The sequence below is a fragment of the Nomascus leucogenys genome, chromosome 2 (genome assembly GCF_006542625.1).
Source record: "Nomascus leucogenys isolate Asia chromosome 2, Asia_NLE_v1, whole genome shotgun sequence".
Taxonomy (NCBI): domain Eukaryota; kingdom Metazoa; phylum Chordata; class Mammalia; order Primates; family Hylobatidae; genus Nomascus; species Nomascus leucogenys.
The window spans coordinates 148,053,082-148,073,005 of NC_044382.1; the positions used below are offsets into that span (position 1 = coordinate 148,053,082).

The 19,924-nt window shown below is 48.4% G+C and overlaps 1 protein-coding gene across 1 annotated transcript in view; it reads left to right on the forward strand.

Annotated features, from left to right (window-relative positions):
* The window catches only part of PLCG2 (phospholipase C gamma 2), a 169,901-nt gene that overhangs the window by 105,104 nt on the left and 44,873 nt on the right, over nucleotides 1–19,924 (forward strand). Inside the window, exons 11-18 of the mRNA XM_030819355.1 lie at nucleotides 611–696; nucleotides 2,688–2,808; nucleotides 7,421–7,589; nucleotides 12,197–12,301; nucleotides 14,501–14,590; nucleotides 15,223–15,398; nucleotides 17,334–17,534; nucleotides 19,388–19,507. Of these exons, the coding sequence (XP_030675215.1) occupies nucleotides 611–696; nucleotides 2,688–2,808; nucleotides 7,421–7,589; nucleotides 12,197–12,301; nucleotides 14,501–14,590; nucleotides 15,223–15,398; nucleotides 17,334–17,534; nucleotides 19,388–19,507 (1,068 nt within the window). The remainder of the gene's footprint in view (nucleotides 1–610; nucleotides 697–2,687; nucleotides 2,809–7,420; nucleotides 7,590–12,196; nucleotides 12,302–14,500; nucleotides 14,591–15,222; nucleotides 15,399–17,333; nucleotides 17,535–19,387; nucleotides 19,508–19,924) is intronic.

Below are 19,924 nucleotides of genomic sequence, written 5' to 3' on the forward strand. Positions count from 1 at the left end.
TCTGCCCGCCTCGGACTCCCAAAGTGCTGGGATTACAGGCATGAGCCATCATGGCTGGCCTCGGAACACAAATTTTAAAAAAGTTGGGGTGAATCATGATGAGGAGGAAAGTGCATTAAAGAGTAATTCTTACGGCAGTTTTGGTGGATATGGCTCCTAGCATAGCTGATTCCACCAACAGTTGTTGAATGTCTGTTCTGTGCCTGGCCTAGAGCCCTGATATCAAAAGAAGTGCCCATCTTTGTTTAGACCGAGGACCCAGAGAGCGGCCACGGGGCCTTGTTAATTCATCTACTGCAGCTGTTTTTGCTTCGGACTTGCTTTGACCAACTTCTCCTCAAAAGAACATGTCCTCTCCACGCTTGCATTGCCCAGGCGGTCAGCAGTCACCTCCTGCGACTGTGGCCTGAGTTCAAAGCTCATGCCCAGTGTGACCATGGGATTGTGTATTTCTGTCCTAGGCCTTAGCTTTGAGTCTTTCTAGATGGAAGAACTCAGAGCTTTGGGGGCTCAGGCGGAGAAGTTCCCCCATAACACCCTGAGGTGCAGGCTTGTCCCCCAACCCCTGTGGCTGCCACCCCCACACAGCCACCTGCCTTCTCTTCTGCAGGTACCTCACAGGTGACCAGCTGCGGAGCGAGTCATCCCCGGAAGCTTACATCCGCTGCCTGCGCATGGGCTGTCGCTGCATTGAACGTGAGTAGCTCATTCTTGGTGGAGGTCAGGCTCACAGCAATTTGAGGATAACCATGTGGCTGCTCCATGTGTTCTTTAAAATTTTAAAAAAGTTTTAATGGGCACATAATAACTGTGCATATTTATGGAGTTAGAGTGTGATGCTTCTTTCTTTTCTTTCTTTCTTTTTTTTTTTGAGACGGATCCCCTGTCATCTGTATCTCCTCAGCTTCCTCCTGGGCTGGTGTTAGAGGAAGGCAAACAGACACCCGCTGTGTTTTGGCAGTGGGGTCCTAGGTGTGCGCAGGTACCCCGTATCACCTGGATTGGGGAGTCTCTGAGCAAATGTGAAAAGAACAGTCAGGGATAGATATGGTGGCCCATGCCTATAATCCCAGCACTTTGGGAAGCTGAAGTGGGAGGATTGTATGAGGCCAAGAGTTTGAGACCAGCCTGGGCGACATGGTGAGATCCAATCATTACAAAAAGTAAAAAAATTAGCTGTGTGTGGTGGCATGCGCCTGTGGTCCCAACAACTTGGGAGGCTGAGGTGGGAGGATTGCTTGAGTCCAGGAGGTTGAGGCTGAGGTGAGCTGTGATTGTGCCACTGCACTCTAGCCTGGGCAACAGAGTGAGACTCTGTGTCTAAACAGAAAAGAAAAGAAGGGGCAGGTGGCATCTGTGGCTGGGCACATGGCAGAGGCCTTATTTCCCTCCTTCCTTCTCATTGCCTCTCTGCCTGTTTTCCTTCCGGCCTCTCTCTCACCAAAGGCTCATGGGTGCATTTGGCTGAGAAAAGGCAACAACCGGCTTGGCGTCGTGTCTCATGCCTGTAATCCCAGCAGTGTGAGAGGTCGAGGCGGGCGGATCACTTGAGATCAGGAGTTTGAGATCAGTCTGGCCAACATGGCGAAACCCTTTCTCTACTGAAAATACAAAAATTAGCCAGGCGTGGTGGTGCACCTCTGTAATCCCAGCTACTTGGGAGGCCGAGGCACAAGAATCGCTTGAGCCTGGGAGGCAGAGGTTGCAGTAAGCTGAGATCGCGGCTCTGCACTCCAGCCTGGGCAACAGAGGGAGACTTTGTCTCAAAAAATAAAATAAATAAATAAAAAAGGCAACAACCACTGACCTAGGCTCCAGTGTTACCAAAACCACTTATCATGGAAGCAACGTTTTGTAGCAGTTATTCTATAGACTTTCTTCCCGTTTATGATTTTTCTCCCCCCCTCAGGAAAACACAAATGTTTAAAAGTAAAGCTTGAAGCAGTCAGCTCCTGTGCCCTCCAGGGGTCCAAAAGATTGGGGATGTTCATCTTCCACATGACCCATTTCTGTTTGAAAATATTACTGTGAACCTTTACAAATAAATTTCTCATTAGTCTGTGTCATTTCCACGGGCAAAAAGGCAGTCAAGGTTTTCAACAGGCAAAGTCAGAAAATAAAACACGTGGTAAAATCTTTAAAAAGAAGCATTAAGGTCGGGTGTGGTGGCTCACGCCTGTAATCTTAGCACTTTGGGAGGCTGAGGTGGGCGGATCACGAGGTCAGGAGATCGAGACCGCCCTGGCCAACATGGTGCAACCCTGTCTCTACTAAAACACAAAAAATTAGCCGAGCGTGGTGGTATGCGCCTGTAGTCCCAGCTACTCGGGAGGCTGAGGCAAGGGAATTGCTTGAACCCAGGAGGCGGAGATTGCACTGGGCCAAGATTGTGCCACTGCACTCCAGCCTGCACAACAGAGCAAGACTTCGTCTTAAAAAAAAAAAAAAAAAAAAAAAAAGCAAAGCAGCATTGAAACTAGCTTGTCTTGGACAGCTGCACTTGCATTATGTAAGCGCACAGGGAACCCTGCGGACACAGGGAAAGCCATGTCCTCGTGTTGGCAGCCGAATGGAGGGAGTGTGGGTGTCGTTGTCTAGTAACTGAACTGGTGTGTGGGCCCTGGGGCTGACCTCGGGGCTGTCAGTGAACACACGTGGTATTGAGGCTGCGGCGTTTCTCCCTGTAGTGGACTGCTGGGACGGGCCCGATGGGAAGCCGGTCATCTACCACGGCTGGACGCGGACCACCAAGATCAAATTTGACGACGTCGTGCAGGCCATCAAAGACCACGCCTTTGTTACCTCGAGGTCAGTCGGCTGATTTCTGGGTGGTGTGACTTAAAGGGGAAGGCATCTAGGGTTGGATAGACAGGTGGACAGACAGGCAAACACACATAGACGCCTCCCTCCAAATGCAGGAAGGCCTGGGCCCCATCTTGGCCAAAGCCACTGCCGTCAAGTTCTCACCCGAGTGTTGGCGCCCCCTGCAGGCCGAGAGTGCAAGTTGCTCCCGGGCTCTAGAGCCCCGAGGAGGCTCTGGCTGGGGAACCCTGTGGTTGCTCAGTGCCCACCCCACCTCCTCATTCTGTCTGGCCCCCACTTTCAGGACCCTCGAAAGAGAAGGAAAGGTTGGGCACAGTGGCTCACGCCTGTAATCCCGGCACTTTGGGAGGCTGAGGTGTGATCACCTGAGGTCAGGAGTTCGAGAAGAGCCTGGGCAACATGTGAAACCCCATCTCTACCAAAAAAAAAAAAAAAAAATCAGCTGGGTGCAGTAGCATGTGCCTGTGGTCCCAATTACTTGGGAAGCGGAGGTGGGAGGATTGCTTGAACCTGGGAGGCAGAGGTTACAGTGAGCTGAGATTGCACCACTGCACTCCAGCTGGGGCAACGGAGCGAGACCCTGTCTTAAAGAAAAAAAAAAAAAATGAAAAACAAAAACAAAAAAAAGAGAGACAAGGAAAGTTAAAATTCCCCTTCTGTCCTAATTCCCTCTTTTCTGCCCAGTTCTCTCCCCCACCAAACCTGTTTCTACAGGCGGAATCCAAGCAGCCAGTAGTGGTGGTGGTGTGTTTTTTGAATACCCACCTGGGGCCAGGCTCTGTGCTAGGTTCTTTGTACATGTGATCATCTTGATTCTTTGCCACAAAGTGAGTATGGTCATCCCCATTTAACAGATGAGTAAATTGAGGCAAGGAGGGGTTAAATGGATGAGAACATTTAGGTTCATTTCAAGGTTTTCTGACCTCATGTCTAATCCTTTTCTGTCCCACCAGAAGATATTGGTCTGGGCTGGAGGTCAACGAAATTGTTCTGTAAAGAGCCAGATAGAAATATTTCAGGCTTTGTGGGCCCTGTGGTCTCTGTTGCAACTATTCAGCCGTGTTGCTGAAGTGCAAAGCGGCCATGGACAAGAGGTAAACACATGGGTCTGGCTGTGTTCCAGTTAAAACTTGAATTACATATTAGAAAAATAGATGGCAGGCCAGATTTGGGGTGGAGGCCGTCATAGGCTGACTCCTGGTTTGGGTTCCTTGTTGTTTCTGAGAGCTGGCAAGAGGCCTTCTATAGGCTTAATGGAATGATAGTTGTCTTTTTATCCCTTCTGGGGTAGAATAGCAGTTACGAGTATGGGTTCTGAGTCCTTCTCGCTGAGTTTGAATCCAGCTGTTGAGTACTAGTTTGGGCAAAGCACTTACCATTCTATGCTTCAGTTTCCATGTTAAAAAATAGAGGTGATAACTGTGTGCACCTCCCAGGGCGGTTGTGATGATTAAATGAGATGCCATTACAGCAAGTGCTTAACCCTGCACCTGGCATAGACTGACTGTTCAGTCAATAAGATCGATTTTTTTTTTCTTTTTTTCTTTTCTTTTTTTTTGAGATGGAGTCTTGCTCTGTCGCCCAGGCTAGAGTGCAATGGCAGGATCTTGGCTCACGGAAGCCTCCACCTCCCGAGTTTGAGCAATTCCCCTGTCTCAGCCTCCCGAGTAGCTGGGATTACAGGCCCCCGCCATCATGCCCGGCTAATTTGTGTATTTTGGTAGAGATAGGGTTTCAATACTTTGGCCAGGCTGGTCTTGAACTCATGACCTCAGGTGATCCTCCCTCCCCAACCTCCCACAGTGCAGGGATTATGGGCATGAGCCACCGCGCCCAACCCGATTGGTTATTTTTATTGCATTTACTGCAGATGTCCTTCGAGCTGAGTGGAGGTGTTGCTCTGAGACAATGAAATTATGGACGTCTTTTCCCACTTGGAGAAAACCTTTCAGTGAAGGCATATGGTTTCTCCATAGCAGTGTTCCCCACATAGGGCCCTAGCCCTTCTAAGTGCCAGCCTCCATCAGGCAGGTGGAAGGAGCCTGTATTAACAGACACTGTGCAGTGGCTGCTTACACTCTGCTTTGAGAGTTTGCTTTCATTTGCAGGAATAAGTGCGTATGGTTGTGAGCTGATAGTCATTCATCGAACATTATCTCATTCGTGACTAGAGGAAGTTTTTTTCTGGTTAAACTAGGCCTGGAATCATCTAACACCTATAGGGCTAGAACTCTGTAATCAAATATTAATGCATTAATGTTTTCACAGCAAAAGGCATCCTTATTGGTATTAAGAGGGATTTAAGAAAATGATTGCAGGCAGCATTCGTTCGAATGGTTCAGATTTTGCCGTCAGTTATGTTTTGATACCAACTTACCAGGTGGTCTTTGTTCTAAAAGCTTTTTAGCTGTTGTTTTCTAGTAAGGGTGTGTGGATCAGGATCGGGGAGTGAGCTGGGTCCACGCTTTCCAGGAGTCATGAGGCTATGATTGACCTGAGCTGGAGCATGGTTAAGGATTTTATTTTTAACATTGTTAGTGTATTTTCACATTTACCTTCATTTCTATTGAGTGACGTGATTTCCTATTTATGGAAGTGACATAGCTGCCTTTAGAATAATTTTGTTTCATAGTAAATGCCATGCATAAGCCTCAGATGGATTCTTGGTGGCAAAAACCCCATCTATACAGTGTATTTCTTGGATAACTGGGGAAATTTGAGTATGTCTAATGATCAGTATGTCTAATGATCATTATTTAAAGATAGTTTCCTGAGGTGATATGGTGTGGTGATGTCGGGGGATGTTCTTAAGACATACCTGTGGGGGGATGTCTGCGCCTCATTTCAGATGGTTCAGGAGGAAATGTAAATATGTGTATAAATGAAATATAAATATAGGCTGGGCACAGTGGCTCATGCCTATAATCTCAGCACTTTCGGAGGCTGAGGCGGGTGGATCAGCTGAATTCAGGAGTTTGAGACCAGCCTGGCCAACATGGTGAAACCCTATCTTTACTAAAAATACAAAAAATTAGCTGGGCATGCTGGCAGACACCTGTAGTCTCAGCTACTCAGGAGGCGAGGCAGGAGAATTGCTTGAACTTGGGAGTCGGAGGTTGCAATGAGCTGAGGTTGTGCCATTGCACTCCAGCCTGGGCAATGAGTGAAACTCCATCTGCAAAAGAAAAATAAATAAATACATAAATAAATGACTTTTCTCCTGCCTCAGGAGGAGTATGTGTGTGTATATATATACAGACACACACAAATATATATGTGTGTATATATGTATATATGTATATAAATGTACTAATGATATGTGAATGTATACATACACACACGTTCACATGATATAGAAGGATACAGGTGATCCTTATTGGTGGATTCTGTAACTGAGTTTACCTACTTGGTAAAATTGACTTGTAACCCTAAATCAAATCTCAAAGCACTCTGAGGTCATTTTGAGACATGCACAAAGTGTGGGAAATGAGACTCACGTGATGCACATGTGTTCAGCTGAGGTTGAGCAAAGCAGCGCTCCCCTTCCTGGTCTACAGCACGAAAGCTTCAACAAGTGTCCCTCTCACCATCTGTTGACTGCCATGTTTTTCCTGTTTTTGAGCTTTTTCTTGGTGATTTTGCTGTTCAAATGGCCCGAAGCACAGTGCTGAGGGCTGCCTGGTGTTCCTGAGCACGAGAAGGCTGTGATGTGCCTGATGGAGAAAACACCTGTGTCAGATACTCTTGGTTCCGGCATGAATTACAGTGGTGCTGGCTGTGAGCCCAGTGTCAGTCAACAATATATACCAAATTAGGTGTCTTTAAATGGAAACACACTTAAAACAAGGTCAGATATTGATCCATTAAGGAAAATGTTGTGACCACAGGCTCAAAAGGCCCTGACCCTGTATTTCCCCTTAGGAGCGATGGCTCAGGTATTTGCCAGTCAGTGTTGGTGGTGACTTTATGGATCATAACCCCATTAGATAAAAAAAATCAACTATAGATACACACACACAAATGATCTATAAATACACAGACACCTTATAGAAATAGACATATATACACATACAAATAATAAATGCATGCATGCATACATATGTAAATTACATATGTGTGCATGTGAATGAGAATATATAAAACCGATATACTTTATAAATAGAGGATGTAATAGACATACTAAAGTAGGTGGATGCACACGTGGAACAGAGTCCCTGTTGGTGACCCTGGGTGAAGCACACATGGGTGCTTATTGTGCTGTGTGTTCATCTTTTCTGTAGGTTTGAAATTTAAAAAAAGATTAGAGACTTTGTAAGTTTAAAGACATGAATGGATGGAAAAAAATAGAGAGAAAAGGTGCATTCTGGGGTATGGGGAAGCTCCCAAATCAGATTGCAGCTGTTCTGAGTCCCAAGGCTTGTGTCCTCACACCCAGGGTGAGGTTCTCTCCTTCTGGGAGGGCAGATGTGGGGGCCGTGCCCCCCGAGCAGCGCCCGGTTTCTGTCGCCCCAGGGCCGAGCTGCCCTGGCCCCTCTGTGGGGCAGATGCAGAGGTGCGTGCTCCCCCTGCCGAGCTGCCCACCCTCTTCCGCCTGCAGCTTCCCAGTGATCCTGTCCATTGAGGAGCACTGCAGCGTGGAACAGCAGCGTCACATGGCCAAGGCCTTCAAGGAAGTGTTTGGCGACCTGCTGCTGATGAAGCCCACGGAGGCCAGCGCTGACCAGCTGCCCTCACCCAGCCAGCTGCGGGAGAAGATCATCATCAAGGTAGGCACCCCGGGTGCTGCTGTCAGCTGTCCAGGGACCCCAGTGGCTCGGTTCCCCGGCTCTGGGTCGCATTCGCCAAGTTCTATGTCCTACTGGGCCTCCTCCAGGTCCCACTGCACAGGCTCAAACCTGCTCTAACACTGTGACCCTAGGCAAAGTCATTAACCTTTCAGAGCCTCTGTTTTCACCAGTCTCTGGCGGGGATAATACTGGAACTCACCTGGCTAGCTTGCTGGGAGCATGACGTGAGGGAAGGCATGCCGAATCCGTGGAACTGCACCTGTCGTGTAGTTGGTGCTACGTTAAGTGCTGACTTGTTATGGTTCGTTCATTCATTGGTGAACCTTCCCCATCCTCGCTAGAGTCAGCCCCATGTGAGGTGCTGGAGGTGTCCAGCGACCTGGGTGCTGTTCCTGTGGCTGGGGCTTCCAGTTGTGTGGGAGGCGGGCAGTTGCTAAAAAAGGCTGAGTGCAGCAATAGGGCTGATGTTCCGAGTGCTACAGGGGAGATGAGTGATTATATCTGTGCCTAGGGATGCCATGGTAACATTTGGGTTTTTGAATTATTAGGATAAAGACACCAGATATGCAGTGGCTTAAAGCACAGAAGTGTTTATTTCTTCCCCATGTGAGGGAGAATGTTCTGTGAGTTTTGAGCTCTAGCCCACAAGGTGACTCAGGGACCCGGGGCCCCCGCATTCTGCTCTAGCTTCTCTCAGGGCAGCAATTTTCAACTGGGGTTTCACAGACCCCTGAAGAATCCACACTTAGAATCAGAGGCGCATGTGAACTTCAACAGAAAGAGATTACATCTTTATTTGTTTAACCTGTACATAAAACTTAATACTTCCTTCCGTTGTGAACATTGGCAGCAAGCCACTTGGGGGCTCTGTCACCAGCAGAAGTCATGAGTATTTTCATATCACGTTTACAGTTATTGCAAATATTTCAAAATAATGTTGTGCTTGTCATCACTTTGGAATTATGGAGGTTATTAGGTCTTACTCTAGATCTTATTTAAGATGTTAATGAATAAACACAACTATTAGTGTATTGCAAATATGTATTTAGTGTCTTAATCATGTTTCAATATAATCGAGTTTCCTTTGTAATTTTATGCATTATTATTCTGAGAAAAGGGTCTGTAGCCTTCTCCAGATTTTGAAGGAGCTCATTACACAAAAACGGTGAAGGGACTTTGCTTTGTCCTTGTTTGTGCTTGGACGCTGGGTCTCAGGCATATCCGAGTTCCAGCTCAGAGCACGGGAAGTCCAAGGGTGTCCAGGGCAAATGGTTTCTGGTAAGCAAGTCAGCTGTCCCGTCCTTTTCTTTACTGTTCTGTGCATGAGAGCTTAGTCACGTTACCTGCAAGGACAGTGGAATCTGAAGTCCCTAGTGGGGCAGCCTTTCATGGAAGGAGCAAGTGTGAATTTTGTTGGCATTCCACAAGCTCATGGGGAAGGACAAACAGCTGTTTCCTAGGTGTTTCAGTCTGTTCATGCAGCTATCACAAAATACCATAAGCTGGGTGGGTTATAAACAACAGGAACTGATTTCTTACAGTTCTGGAGGCTGGAAGTTCAAGGTCAGGGTGCTGGTATGAGAGTCCTCTTCCAAGTTGTAGGCTGCCGATTTCTAGTTGTGTCCTCACATGGTGGAAAGGGTGAGGCAGCTCTCTGGAACCTCTTTTATTTTTAAATATTTATTTAATTATAAATAACCACCTGGGACATGGAGATATCTTTGGCCTCGTTTATAAGGGCACCATTCCCATTCATGAGAGCCCTACCCTAATTCCCATTCATAAGAGCTCTACCCTCATTCCCACTCATGAGAGCTCCACTCTCATTCCCATTCATAAGAGCTCTACCCTCATTCCCATTCATGAGGACTCTACCCTCATGACCTCATCACCTTCTGTGTTACCCATTCTCACACTGCTCATAAAGACATACCCAAGACTGGGTAATTTATAAAGGAAAGAGGTTTAATGGACTCACAGTTCCATATGGCTGGGGAGGTCTCTCAATCATGTCAGAAGACGAAGGAGGAGCAAAGTCACATCTTACATGGTGGCAGCCAAGAGAGCTTGTGCAGGGAAACTCTCATTTATACAACCAGATCTCATGAGATGTGTTCACTATCAGAAGAACAGCATGTGAAAGACCCACCCCTATGATTCAGTTACCTCCCACTGGGTTCCTCCTATGACATGTGGGAATTATAGGAGCTACAATTCAAGATGAGATTTGGCTGGGGATACAGCCAAACCATATCACCTTCCAAAGCCACCATCTCCAAATACCGTTACGTTGGGGATTAGGTTTCAACATATAAATTTTGGGAGGACACAGACATTCAGACCATAGCAGTAGGCAGAGAAGGGGTATATCCTTCCAGTTTGGGGGAATAGCACACACAAGGGTGTGGTGGTGTCAACACATGGCATGTACCCTGTATTGTCACTGGGCCACCAACATACATTGGGCACAATCCTTATGTTCCAGGAAGTCATGGTTTGGTAGGGAGACAAACCCGTCAACAGAGAAACACCAAACAGTGCAAGGAGCTTTGGCCAAGCCCAACCAGAGGAGGGGATGTTGGTGCCTCCGTGGGTAAGAGCATCAGTACACGGGGAGTGTTTGGCCAAGGTCGTGACCCTTAAGGTACAGATGTTTGCCTAAGCGGGAGATCAGCTGTCATTGTCTTAGTCTTGCAGATGAGAAGTGTGAGGCCTGGATAAGTGCAGCCACCTGCCTGGGGTCACAAGTTAACAAAATAGGTGCAGCGCTGTTTGCACCCAGGCAGTTGTTTCGGAGATTCCAAGGGATGCTTCCAGCATGGTGAAGGCAGGATAAGGGGTGGAGGGAGCTCGGCCATGGAAGGTCCATGGCTTCTCAGGCACCTAGTTGGTGAGTCTTCGGGGCAGCCTGGTTGCATTTGCTCTTCCCTGTTCCCAGCTCATTCCTTCTGTTTCCGTTAGGATGGCTTGCTGCCTGTTCCCAGGGATTTTTCAGCTCTTGTTCTAGGAGCAAAGTACTGAAGGCCCCTTCTGGAGCACCCTCTGCCCCACACCTGATAGGCTGTGGCTCACTTCTTGCTATTTCAAGAAATGAGGTGGAAATAGCGTTGGCCATACGGTCACTTTGTACCATGCACTGGGCTAGGCATGGTCATACGTATCTTCTTATTCAGTCTTGTCAAGACACTGCAGGATGAATAACCTCAGCCCTTGCCCACTTTACAGATGTGGACATTGAGATTCGGAGGTTAAATGGCTCAGCCAGCGTCACACATTTAGTGTTTGCTGAGGAAATTATTCAAAGCCAAGGTGGTCTGCCCTCAAAGCCTGTTTTGCCATGCCTGTATCATGCTGCCATTCACAAGGGACACTGAGGTCCTGCTTCACTGTTGACACTTATCTTTCACGTTCTTTGACTTACGAGATCCCACAGGGGCTGCCACGTCCCGATTTTACGAGACAGATTACTGAGACTCTGATGATGACTCAGCCAAGGTCACATGGCCAGTCAGGTAATAGGCCCTGAATTCAAACCTGGATCTGACTCCCTATCCTGAGCTCCTTCACCAGGTTACGTTACCCTCAACTTATAGACGCTTGCCTGCGTGGGAGTCCAGGTGTCATCACTGTCTTAATCTTGCAGATGAGAAGGCTGAGGCTCAGAGAAGTGCAGCCACTTGCCCGGGGTCACACAGCTGGTAGAATAGCTGCAGTGCTGTTTGCACCCAGATCGCCTTAGTCTAATCCCCAGTGGGTCCCCCCACACCTTGCCAGCCTGTTCCCTCTGGACTGCAGCCTGCCTTTCCCTCTGTGTGCTAGAGAAGGCTGGGCACATGGGGTGTTGTTTATTCACCGAGTATCAACAGGTCACTTACTGTCTGCTAAGTACTCGTCTAGCACAGGAGACTCAACAGGAAGCAAAACAACATCCCTGCCTTCATGGGGCTTATATTCTAGCAGTGAAGACAGAAGACAAACACATGGTGTGTGTAGGGCTAGACAAGTGAGACGAATAAAGCAGGCTCGGGGCTAGAGAGTGGCAGGTTGGGAAGGGGAGTGTGGGCTATGTTTACTTACTTATTTTTTAGTGGGACAGAGTCTCACTCTGTTGCCCAGGCTGGAGTGCAGTGGTGCAATCTCAGCTCACTGTAACCTCCATTTCCCAGGTTCAAGCAATCTTACTGTCTCAGCCTCCTGACTAGCTGGGATTACAGGCGCGTGCCACCATCCCCAGCTAATTTTTTTATTTTTGTAGATACAAGGTTTCACCATGTTGGCCAGGCTGGTCTAGAACTCCTGAGCTCAAGTGATCTGTCTGCTTCAGCCTCCCAAAGTGCTGGCTTTATAGATGTGAGCCACTGCGCCCGGCCAGTATGGGCTATTTTTAGATGAAGCTGTAAGGAAAGCTCCTCCTCCTCATTCAACGTAACCTGGAGAGCAGAGCTGAACAGACTAAGAGGGAAGCCAGGCAGCAAGAACAGGCATTGCAAAGGGCCTGCCTGGGAAGAGGCAGATGAAGGCTGCCGGCTCAAAGACCTAAACTTGGGTCTCCGTGGAGACAGCCTATGTGTATGTTTTCCCCTCAGCATAAGAAGCTGGGCCCCCGAGGTGACGTGGATGTCAACGTGGAGGACAAGAAGGATGAGCACAAGCAACAGGGAGAGCTGTACATGTGGGATTCCATTGACCAGGTGAGCCTTGGTCCATTCCCGTAGCCACTGTGGCCACCCTCCTTGCAGCTGCTTCTTGGAGCCCTGCTGGGAGCTCTGAGAATATGCCTGTCTTGTTCTCATTGTTGGTCAAGTGAGTTTTTGCCATGTGAATTTACCTTCCTTCTTAAACTTTATTTATTTATTTTGTGGGACATGGTCTCACTCTGTCGCCCAGGCTGGAGTGCAGTGGTGTGATTGCGGCTCACTGCAGCCTTGACCACCCAGGCTCAAGTGATCCTCCCACCTCAACCTCCCTGAGTCTCTGGGACTGCAGGTGCGCACCACCATGCCCGGCTAATTTTTTGTATTTTTGCAGGGATGGGATTTAGTCACGTTGCCCAGGGTGATTGCAAACTCCTGGGCTCAAGCAATCCTCCCATCTTGGCCTCTCAAAGTGCTGAGATTATAGGCATGAGCCACTGAGCCTGGCCAACTTTATTTTTCCTTTTGCATTTTTATTGTTTTATTTTGAAATAATTTTAGATGAAATATAATATATTTACATACACACACAAATGGTATGGGATATTCCCATCTACCCTTACCAAGCTTCTCCAAATATTATTAATAACATCCTACATAACCATAGTATAATTTGCGCAATCAGGAAATTAACATTGGTACAATACTAATAACTGGTTTATAGACAGTATTTCATTGTTACCACTGTGTTCACTCAGGCTGTTTTCCTGTTTCAGGATCCAGTACCCGGTGCTGCCGTGCATTTAGGTTGTCCTGACTCCTTCGTGTCCTCCAATCGGGGGTCGTTCCACCAGAAACCTTATTTTTCAGGCTCTAATGCTGCTTCTATCCCTTTACCTAACGTGTATATCAATCTTGAGTATATTTTTACATGTCTGTTCTTATATCCTAGATATAACATACATATCAAAGGCAATATTTATTTATTACTTATTTATTTATTTTAGATAGTCTTGCTCCATTGCCCAGGCTGGAGTGCAGTGGTACCATCTCAGCTCACCACAAACTCCACCTCCCGGTTGAAGTGGTTCTTGTGTCTCAGCTTCCCGAGTAGCTGGGACCACAAGTGTGCACCACCACGCCCTGCTAATTTTTGTAGTCTTAGTAGAGATGGTGTTTCGCCATGTTGGCCAGTCTGGTCTTGAACTCTTGATCTCAAGTGATCTGCCTGCCTTGGCCTCCCGAAGTGCTAGGATCACTGGCTTGGGCCACCGTGCCAAGCCAAAAATGGCAATATTTAAGTAAAGAATTAAATTGGGCCAGGCGCAATGGCTCATGCCTATAATCCTAGCACCTTGGGAGGCCGAGGCGGGCAGATTACGAGGTCAGGAGATGGAGACCATCCTGGCTAACATGGTGAAACCCCGTCTCTACTAAAACTACAAAAATCAGCTGGGCATGGTGGCATGTCCCTATAGTCTCAGCTACTCGGGAGGCTGAGGCAGGAGAATTACTTGAGCCTGGGAGGTGGAGGTTTCAGTGAGCTGAGATAGAGCCACTGCACTCCAGCCTGGTGACAGAGACAGACTCTATCTGAAAAAAAAGAAAAAAAAAAAAGTGCAGCACACCAACATGGCACATGTATACATATGTAACAAACCTGCATGGTGTGCACATGTACCCTAGAACTTAAAGTATAATAAAAATAAATAAATAAAAATAAAAACATTATTAAAAAATAAAAAAAAAGAAAGTTTCTGTATACCCTGCACCCAGCCTCTTCTCACATTAACGTCATGAATGACAGTAGAACAGTGACCAAAACTAAGAACTTAACACTGGTAATTTACAATGAAACCAGAGACTAAATTTCACCAGTTTAAAAAAAAAAAAAAAAGAATTAAGTCATTAAGCCACAAGTAAATATTGAAGGTAAGGCCTCTAGACAAACTGGCCAGAAAATCCTGAAAATCTTAAAAGGTAGATGGAATAGAAAAGAAAACGATGAGGTGTTGTACCTACCTTAGACATATGGATTTAATAAGTCCAAAAAGAAGCTCAAATACCAAAAGAAGCTCAAAACGCATCGATGTTTTTAAAAAGAAATGCCTTGTAAGGAATTGAATTCAGAGAAATCATCATAAATGTCTATGAAACTGGGAAAAGCACATCCACAGTAGATGCTGGGGTGATGTCCTGCAGGGCGTTGATGAGGTAGAGGCCTTGAGGGGCACTAATACCAGTTTCACTTTCTAGAAATGGACTCGGCACTACTGCGCCATCGCCGATGCCAAGCTGTCCTTCAGTGATGACATTGAACAGACTATGGAGGAGGAAGCGCCCCAGGTAGGGGAACACCCTAGCCACATAGGAAGGAGGTCCCCAGGAGCCCCAAGGCCCAGCCAGCTCCCAGGACCTCCTTCCCATGTGGCTTCTCTGGCCGGCTGGCAAGGGGATGCTCCGCTGAAGAAGCTGCTGCTACTCTGGGTACCATGGCCTGGCTGGCTTGTCTCTGATTGGCTGGCTGCCCCAGGTGCTTTAACCAGTGAGGTTCAAGATGCTTTCCTGCTCTCTTAAGGGCCTGATTGGTCTTGGAGGCCAGTGCTCTGGCTTGGTCCCAGGCTTTCCTGTTGCCCTCTCCTCCAGCTGTGGTCATCTTTCCCACTGTTTTTTTCTGCAGCCCCCAGGGCATCATGGCTCTCAGACTTCCCTTGGAACAGAATGGAGGGCGGTGCTGGGAACCCCTCACTCCATGTCTCAGGATGCCAGGAGGCCACCATAAATGAGGGCTGTCAGGAGTGGGAGGCAGGCGGAGGGGGTAGCGGGTGCTGTTTTCCCAGACCCCTTCGGGAGGGGACCAACTGAGGCTGGCCTATGTTATCTGGTTCCCTGGGTCAGGGTGAGACAGAAGGACCTGTCTAGTGATGCTGGGGTTTGGTCCAAGGCTTTCAGAAACCCCTCCTCTCTTTGCGGCCCAGGATATACCCCCCACAGAGCTACATTTTGGGGAGAAATGGTTCCACAAGAAGGTAGAGAAGAGGACGAGTGCCGAGAAGTTGCTGCAGGAATACTGCATGGAGACGGGGGGCAAGGATGGCACCTTCCTGGTTCGGGAGAGCGAGACCTTCCCCAATGACTACACCCTGTCCTTCTGGTAATGCCCCAACCCAGGGAACGCCTCCCTTCTCCTGCACGCTGGCCGGATGAGGCAGGGTGGCGAGTGGTTCCAGCTCAGGCAGGAATTGGGCAGGCTGGGACCTGAATACCAGGCTTCATTTGTCCAGCTCTTCTAGGCCGGGACAAGGGTGAGGTGGGTATGACTCACTTCGGCACAGTAACCCAGATTAATGAGATTTCAGGGCAATCTTTTAAAAAATCAAAAGTAATGCAAAAAAGTCTGTGATGAACAAAATAGGAATATTTTAAACAAAGACAAGATCTGACCCTACTCTTAGATGATGTGGCCTCACTCACTTCCCCTGATCCCAGCCCTGGAGTGGGTCATGTGGCCCTGGATGATTCAGCCAACCTTCTAGCATCTCCGTCTCCTCTGTAAAATGGGGACTCTAGGGCTTTCCTTTCGAAGCTGTCATAGGCTGTGATGAGCTTGTGCATTCATTCATCCACCCACTTATCCATGTCTCAGTGCATTAAAAGATACTTCTTGAGGGCGTGCCCTGTGCTAGACACAGTACTTATGCCAGACAGACAGTGTCTTTGTCCTCCTGGACGTTAGCGTCTTTTGAAGGAGATGGGCAATGAAAAAGTAGTCACTCAAACGATATGCAAGTATAGTTGTGATGAGGGCAATGAAACAAGGCAAGATAAAGGGACATCCCTCCCTTTACTGGGGGGGGTTTAATGTGAGTTGGGGGGATTTATGAAAGTCTGTGAGAGAAGGCTTTGATGCCTCGATGTGGGGAATGGTCAGGAAAACCTTCCTGAAAGAAGATGAGACCTGAAAGAGGGAAATTATAATTCTGTCACTTAAAAAAAGTTGTGATAGGGTCTTGCTCTGTTGCCTAGGCTGTAGTACAATGGTGCAGTCTCGGCTCACTGAAGCCTCAAACTCCTGGGCTCAAGCAATCCTCCTATCTCAGCCATTTAAGTAGCTGGGACTACAGCCACATGCCACGGCACCTGGATAATTTTTAAATTTTTTGCAGAGCTGGAGTCTCACTATGTTGCCCAGGCTGGTTTCGAACTCAGCTCAAGCAATCCTCTGGCTTTGGCCTCCTAAAGTGCTAGGATTACAGCTGTAAGCCATTACACCTGGCTGAAAATTAGAATACTAATAACACGCAAATAATACTGGACACCTAAATGATGCTTACCATGTGCCGGGCAGTATTCCAGACACCTCGTGTGTGTGGTCTCAATTACTGTTCAGGGTGCCTTTTTGAGGTGGACATTGCTATCATCCCTGTCAGACCGCTAGGGTAGTAATACACCATGGCTCAGACAGGACGGGTGACCTGCTCCAGGACACTTAGCTCATATGCGGCAGAGCTGGGATTTGAATCCAGGCATCCTGGCTCTAGAGAAGCAGTTATATAGATAAAAGGGGGATAGAGTGGGGTGGGGTGGGGGAAGTAGGTAGAATGTTCTGGAATCCAGGCTGAGGGTCTAGCTTATGCTAAGGCCCTGCATCTGTTTTTTTTTTTTATTTTTATTTTTTGACATGGAGTCTCGCTCTGTCACCCAGTCTGGAGTGCAGTGGCGTGATCTCGGCTCACTGCAACCTCCATCTCCCAGGTATAAGTGATTGTCCTGCCTCAGCCTCCCAAGTAGCTGGGATTACAGGCATGCACCACCATGCCCAGCTAATTTTTGTATTTTTAGTAGAGACGAGATGTCACTGTATTGGCCACGCTGGTCTCGAACTTCTAACCTCAGGTGATCCACCCATCTCGGCCTCCCAAAGTGCTGGGATTACAGGCATGAGCCACTGCGCCTAGCCTCCTGTGTCTGTTCTAGGAGCAGAGGGAAGGTTGTGTGGCCACATGTAATGTCCCCGCCTCTGAGGCCCTGGCTGCCACAATGGCCTGAGCTGTGTTCTCCCAGCACTGATGGCGTCCTCTCCCCGCAGGCGGTCAGGCCGGGTCCAGCACTGCCGGATCCGCTCCACCATGGAGGGCGGGACCCTGAAATACTACCTGACTGACAACCTCACCTTCAGCAGCATCTATGCCCTCATCCAGCACTACCGCGAGACGCACCTGCGCTGCGCCGAGTTCGAGCTGCGGCTCACGGACCCTGTGCCCAACCCCAACCCCCATGAGTCCAAGCCGTACGTGTCTGAGGGTGGTGCAGGAGGCAGGCGGTGGTCGGGTTAGCTCCACCAGGCAGAGAAGCTGGCCTGGTGGTTCAGCTGGGCCAGACCCCCAGGACACCCTCGCCCCAGCCCACCGGCGTCTCAAAATTGCCGGGGTGGCTGGTTTCCAAATTCCTGGCACCGTGACCTGTGTCTTTTTCTCTTTTCTTTCTTTCCTCCCCTTTCTTTTCTCTTTTCTCTTTCTTCTGCTTTGTCTTCATAGCCCCGAGACTTTGGGCTTTGATTTTCAGAGGGTCATTTTGGCCCGGGGATATTCTCCTACCTTTGGGAGCTCCTTCCTGTTTGTTCTGAAAATGAACCAGGAAACAATGATTATAAAAGTCTCCCTCTGATTTTTTTATCTAGTGAAATGAGTATCAAGGTAGGCCTTGCGAAGGGTCAACAAATTCCGGGAATAAAGAAAAAACAAATTTTAGGCAGAAAGCTGCAAAAATGTACATTTCCGAGGAGGCCGTATTACTTATAGCAACTTTTTTTTTTTCACTTTTTCTGTCAAATTTTCCAATGGATTGCCTCTTAAAACTTGCTATTTCTTATCTTAAGAAATAACCTGAAAACAACCCAAAGCCTGTGAAACTCCTGCTGTGCTCTCCGTCTTCGATTTTTTGAGACACAATAACTGTGCCTCCCTGGGAGCCTGGCTTTTCAGGTTTGGGCTGCTTGGGTGGATGAAGACGAATCAATTTTTTGAGACAAGGTGTTGCTCTGTTGCCCAGGTTGAAGTGCAGTGGAACAATCAGGGCTCACAGCAGCCTGGAGCTCCTGGGCTCAAGTGATCCTCCCAACTCAGCCTCCTATCTGGGACTACAGGTGTGTGCCACTGTGCCCAGCTAATTAATTAATTTATTTTGAGACTGGGTCTTGCTCTGTCTCCCAGGATGGAGTGCAATGACACGATCTCAGCTTACTGCAACCTCTGCCTCCCAGGTTCAAGAGATTCTTGTGCGTCAGCCTCCTGAGTAGCTTGGATTTATAGGTGCACACCACCGGGCCTGGCTAATTTTTGTATTACTTTTTTTTTTTTTTTTGAGACAGAGTCATATTCTGTTGCCCAGGCTGGAGTGCTGTGGCATGATCTCGGCTCACTGCAGCCTCCGCTTCCTGGGTTCAAGTGATTTTCCTGCCTCAGTCTCCCAAGTAGCTGGGACTACAGGTCCCTGCCACCGTGCCTGGCGAATTTTTTGTATTTTTAGTAGAGATGGGTTTTCACCGTGTTAGCCGGGATGATCTTGATCTCCTGACCCCATGATCCGTCTGCCTCGGCTTCCCAAAGTGCTGGGATTACAGGCGTGAGCCACCGCGCCTGGCCCATTTTTGTATTTTTAGTAGAGACGGAGTTCCGCCATGTTGGTCAGGCTGGTCTCGAGCTCCAGGCTTCAAGCGATCCGCCTGCCTTGGCCTCCCAAAGTGCTGGGATTACAGGCATGAGCCACTGTGCCCTGGCTATTTTATTTTTTATAGAGATGGGGTCTCATTGTGTTGGCCAGGCTGGTCTCAAACTCCTGACCCCAAGTGATCCTCCTGCCTCAGCCTCCCAAAGTGCTGGGATTTCAGGAGTGAACCACTGTTGCTGTCCCAATGTATTATTTTGGGCTAGAAACACACCCCCGGGGTCTCCCACTGTTCTTTTCACAAGTTGCTCTTTTCTGAGCTGCCTTTGGCTGGGGAAGCGCACTGTGTGATTTCCTTGGTCGTTTCCAGGGCCAGGTTCCAGGTGTCACTGGTGCCATTATCTTGTCCTCCACGGGTGGCCCACTGACAGCCTGGAGACCGCTCACCTGGTCGTTTTCCGTGGCCCTGTGTCGCAGGTGGTACTATGACAGCCTGAGCCGTGGAGAGGCAGAGGACATGCTGATGAGGATTCCCCGGGACGGAGCCTTCCTGATCCGGAAGCGAGAGGGAAGCGACTCCTACGCCATCACCTTCAGGTGGGTGCGAGGGTGGGAGGCACACACCGTCCAGAGGGACTTGGGAAGGACAGATGCAGACAGACAAGGGGGAACTTCAGGTGGAGGCTCACCTGCAGCGTCCCCGCCCCCCAAGCATCAGCGACAACAACAACAACCACAGCAAAAGCCGCTGCGAGAATGTGTGCTCCAGTGTGCCAGGCACAGTCTGTGTTCTCCAGGGCAGGATGTTCTGTAGTAACTCACTTTGGCTTCTAGTAACTCTGTGGGGTTGACATGACCATGATCCATATTTCTCAGAGGAGGAAACTGAGGCACAGCAAAATTAAGTAACTTGCTGAAGCATGCAGCCAGTAAGTGGTGGAGCTGGGATTCGAACCCAGATAGCCCAGGCCTGTGATGATATAGATCTGGTTTCCTCCCATCTGCAGCTGCTGC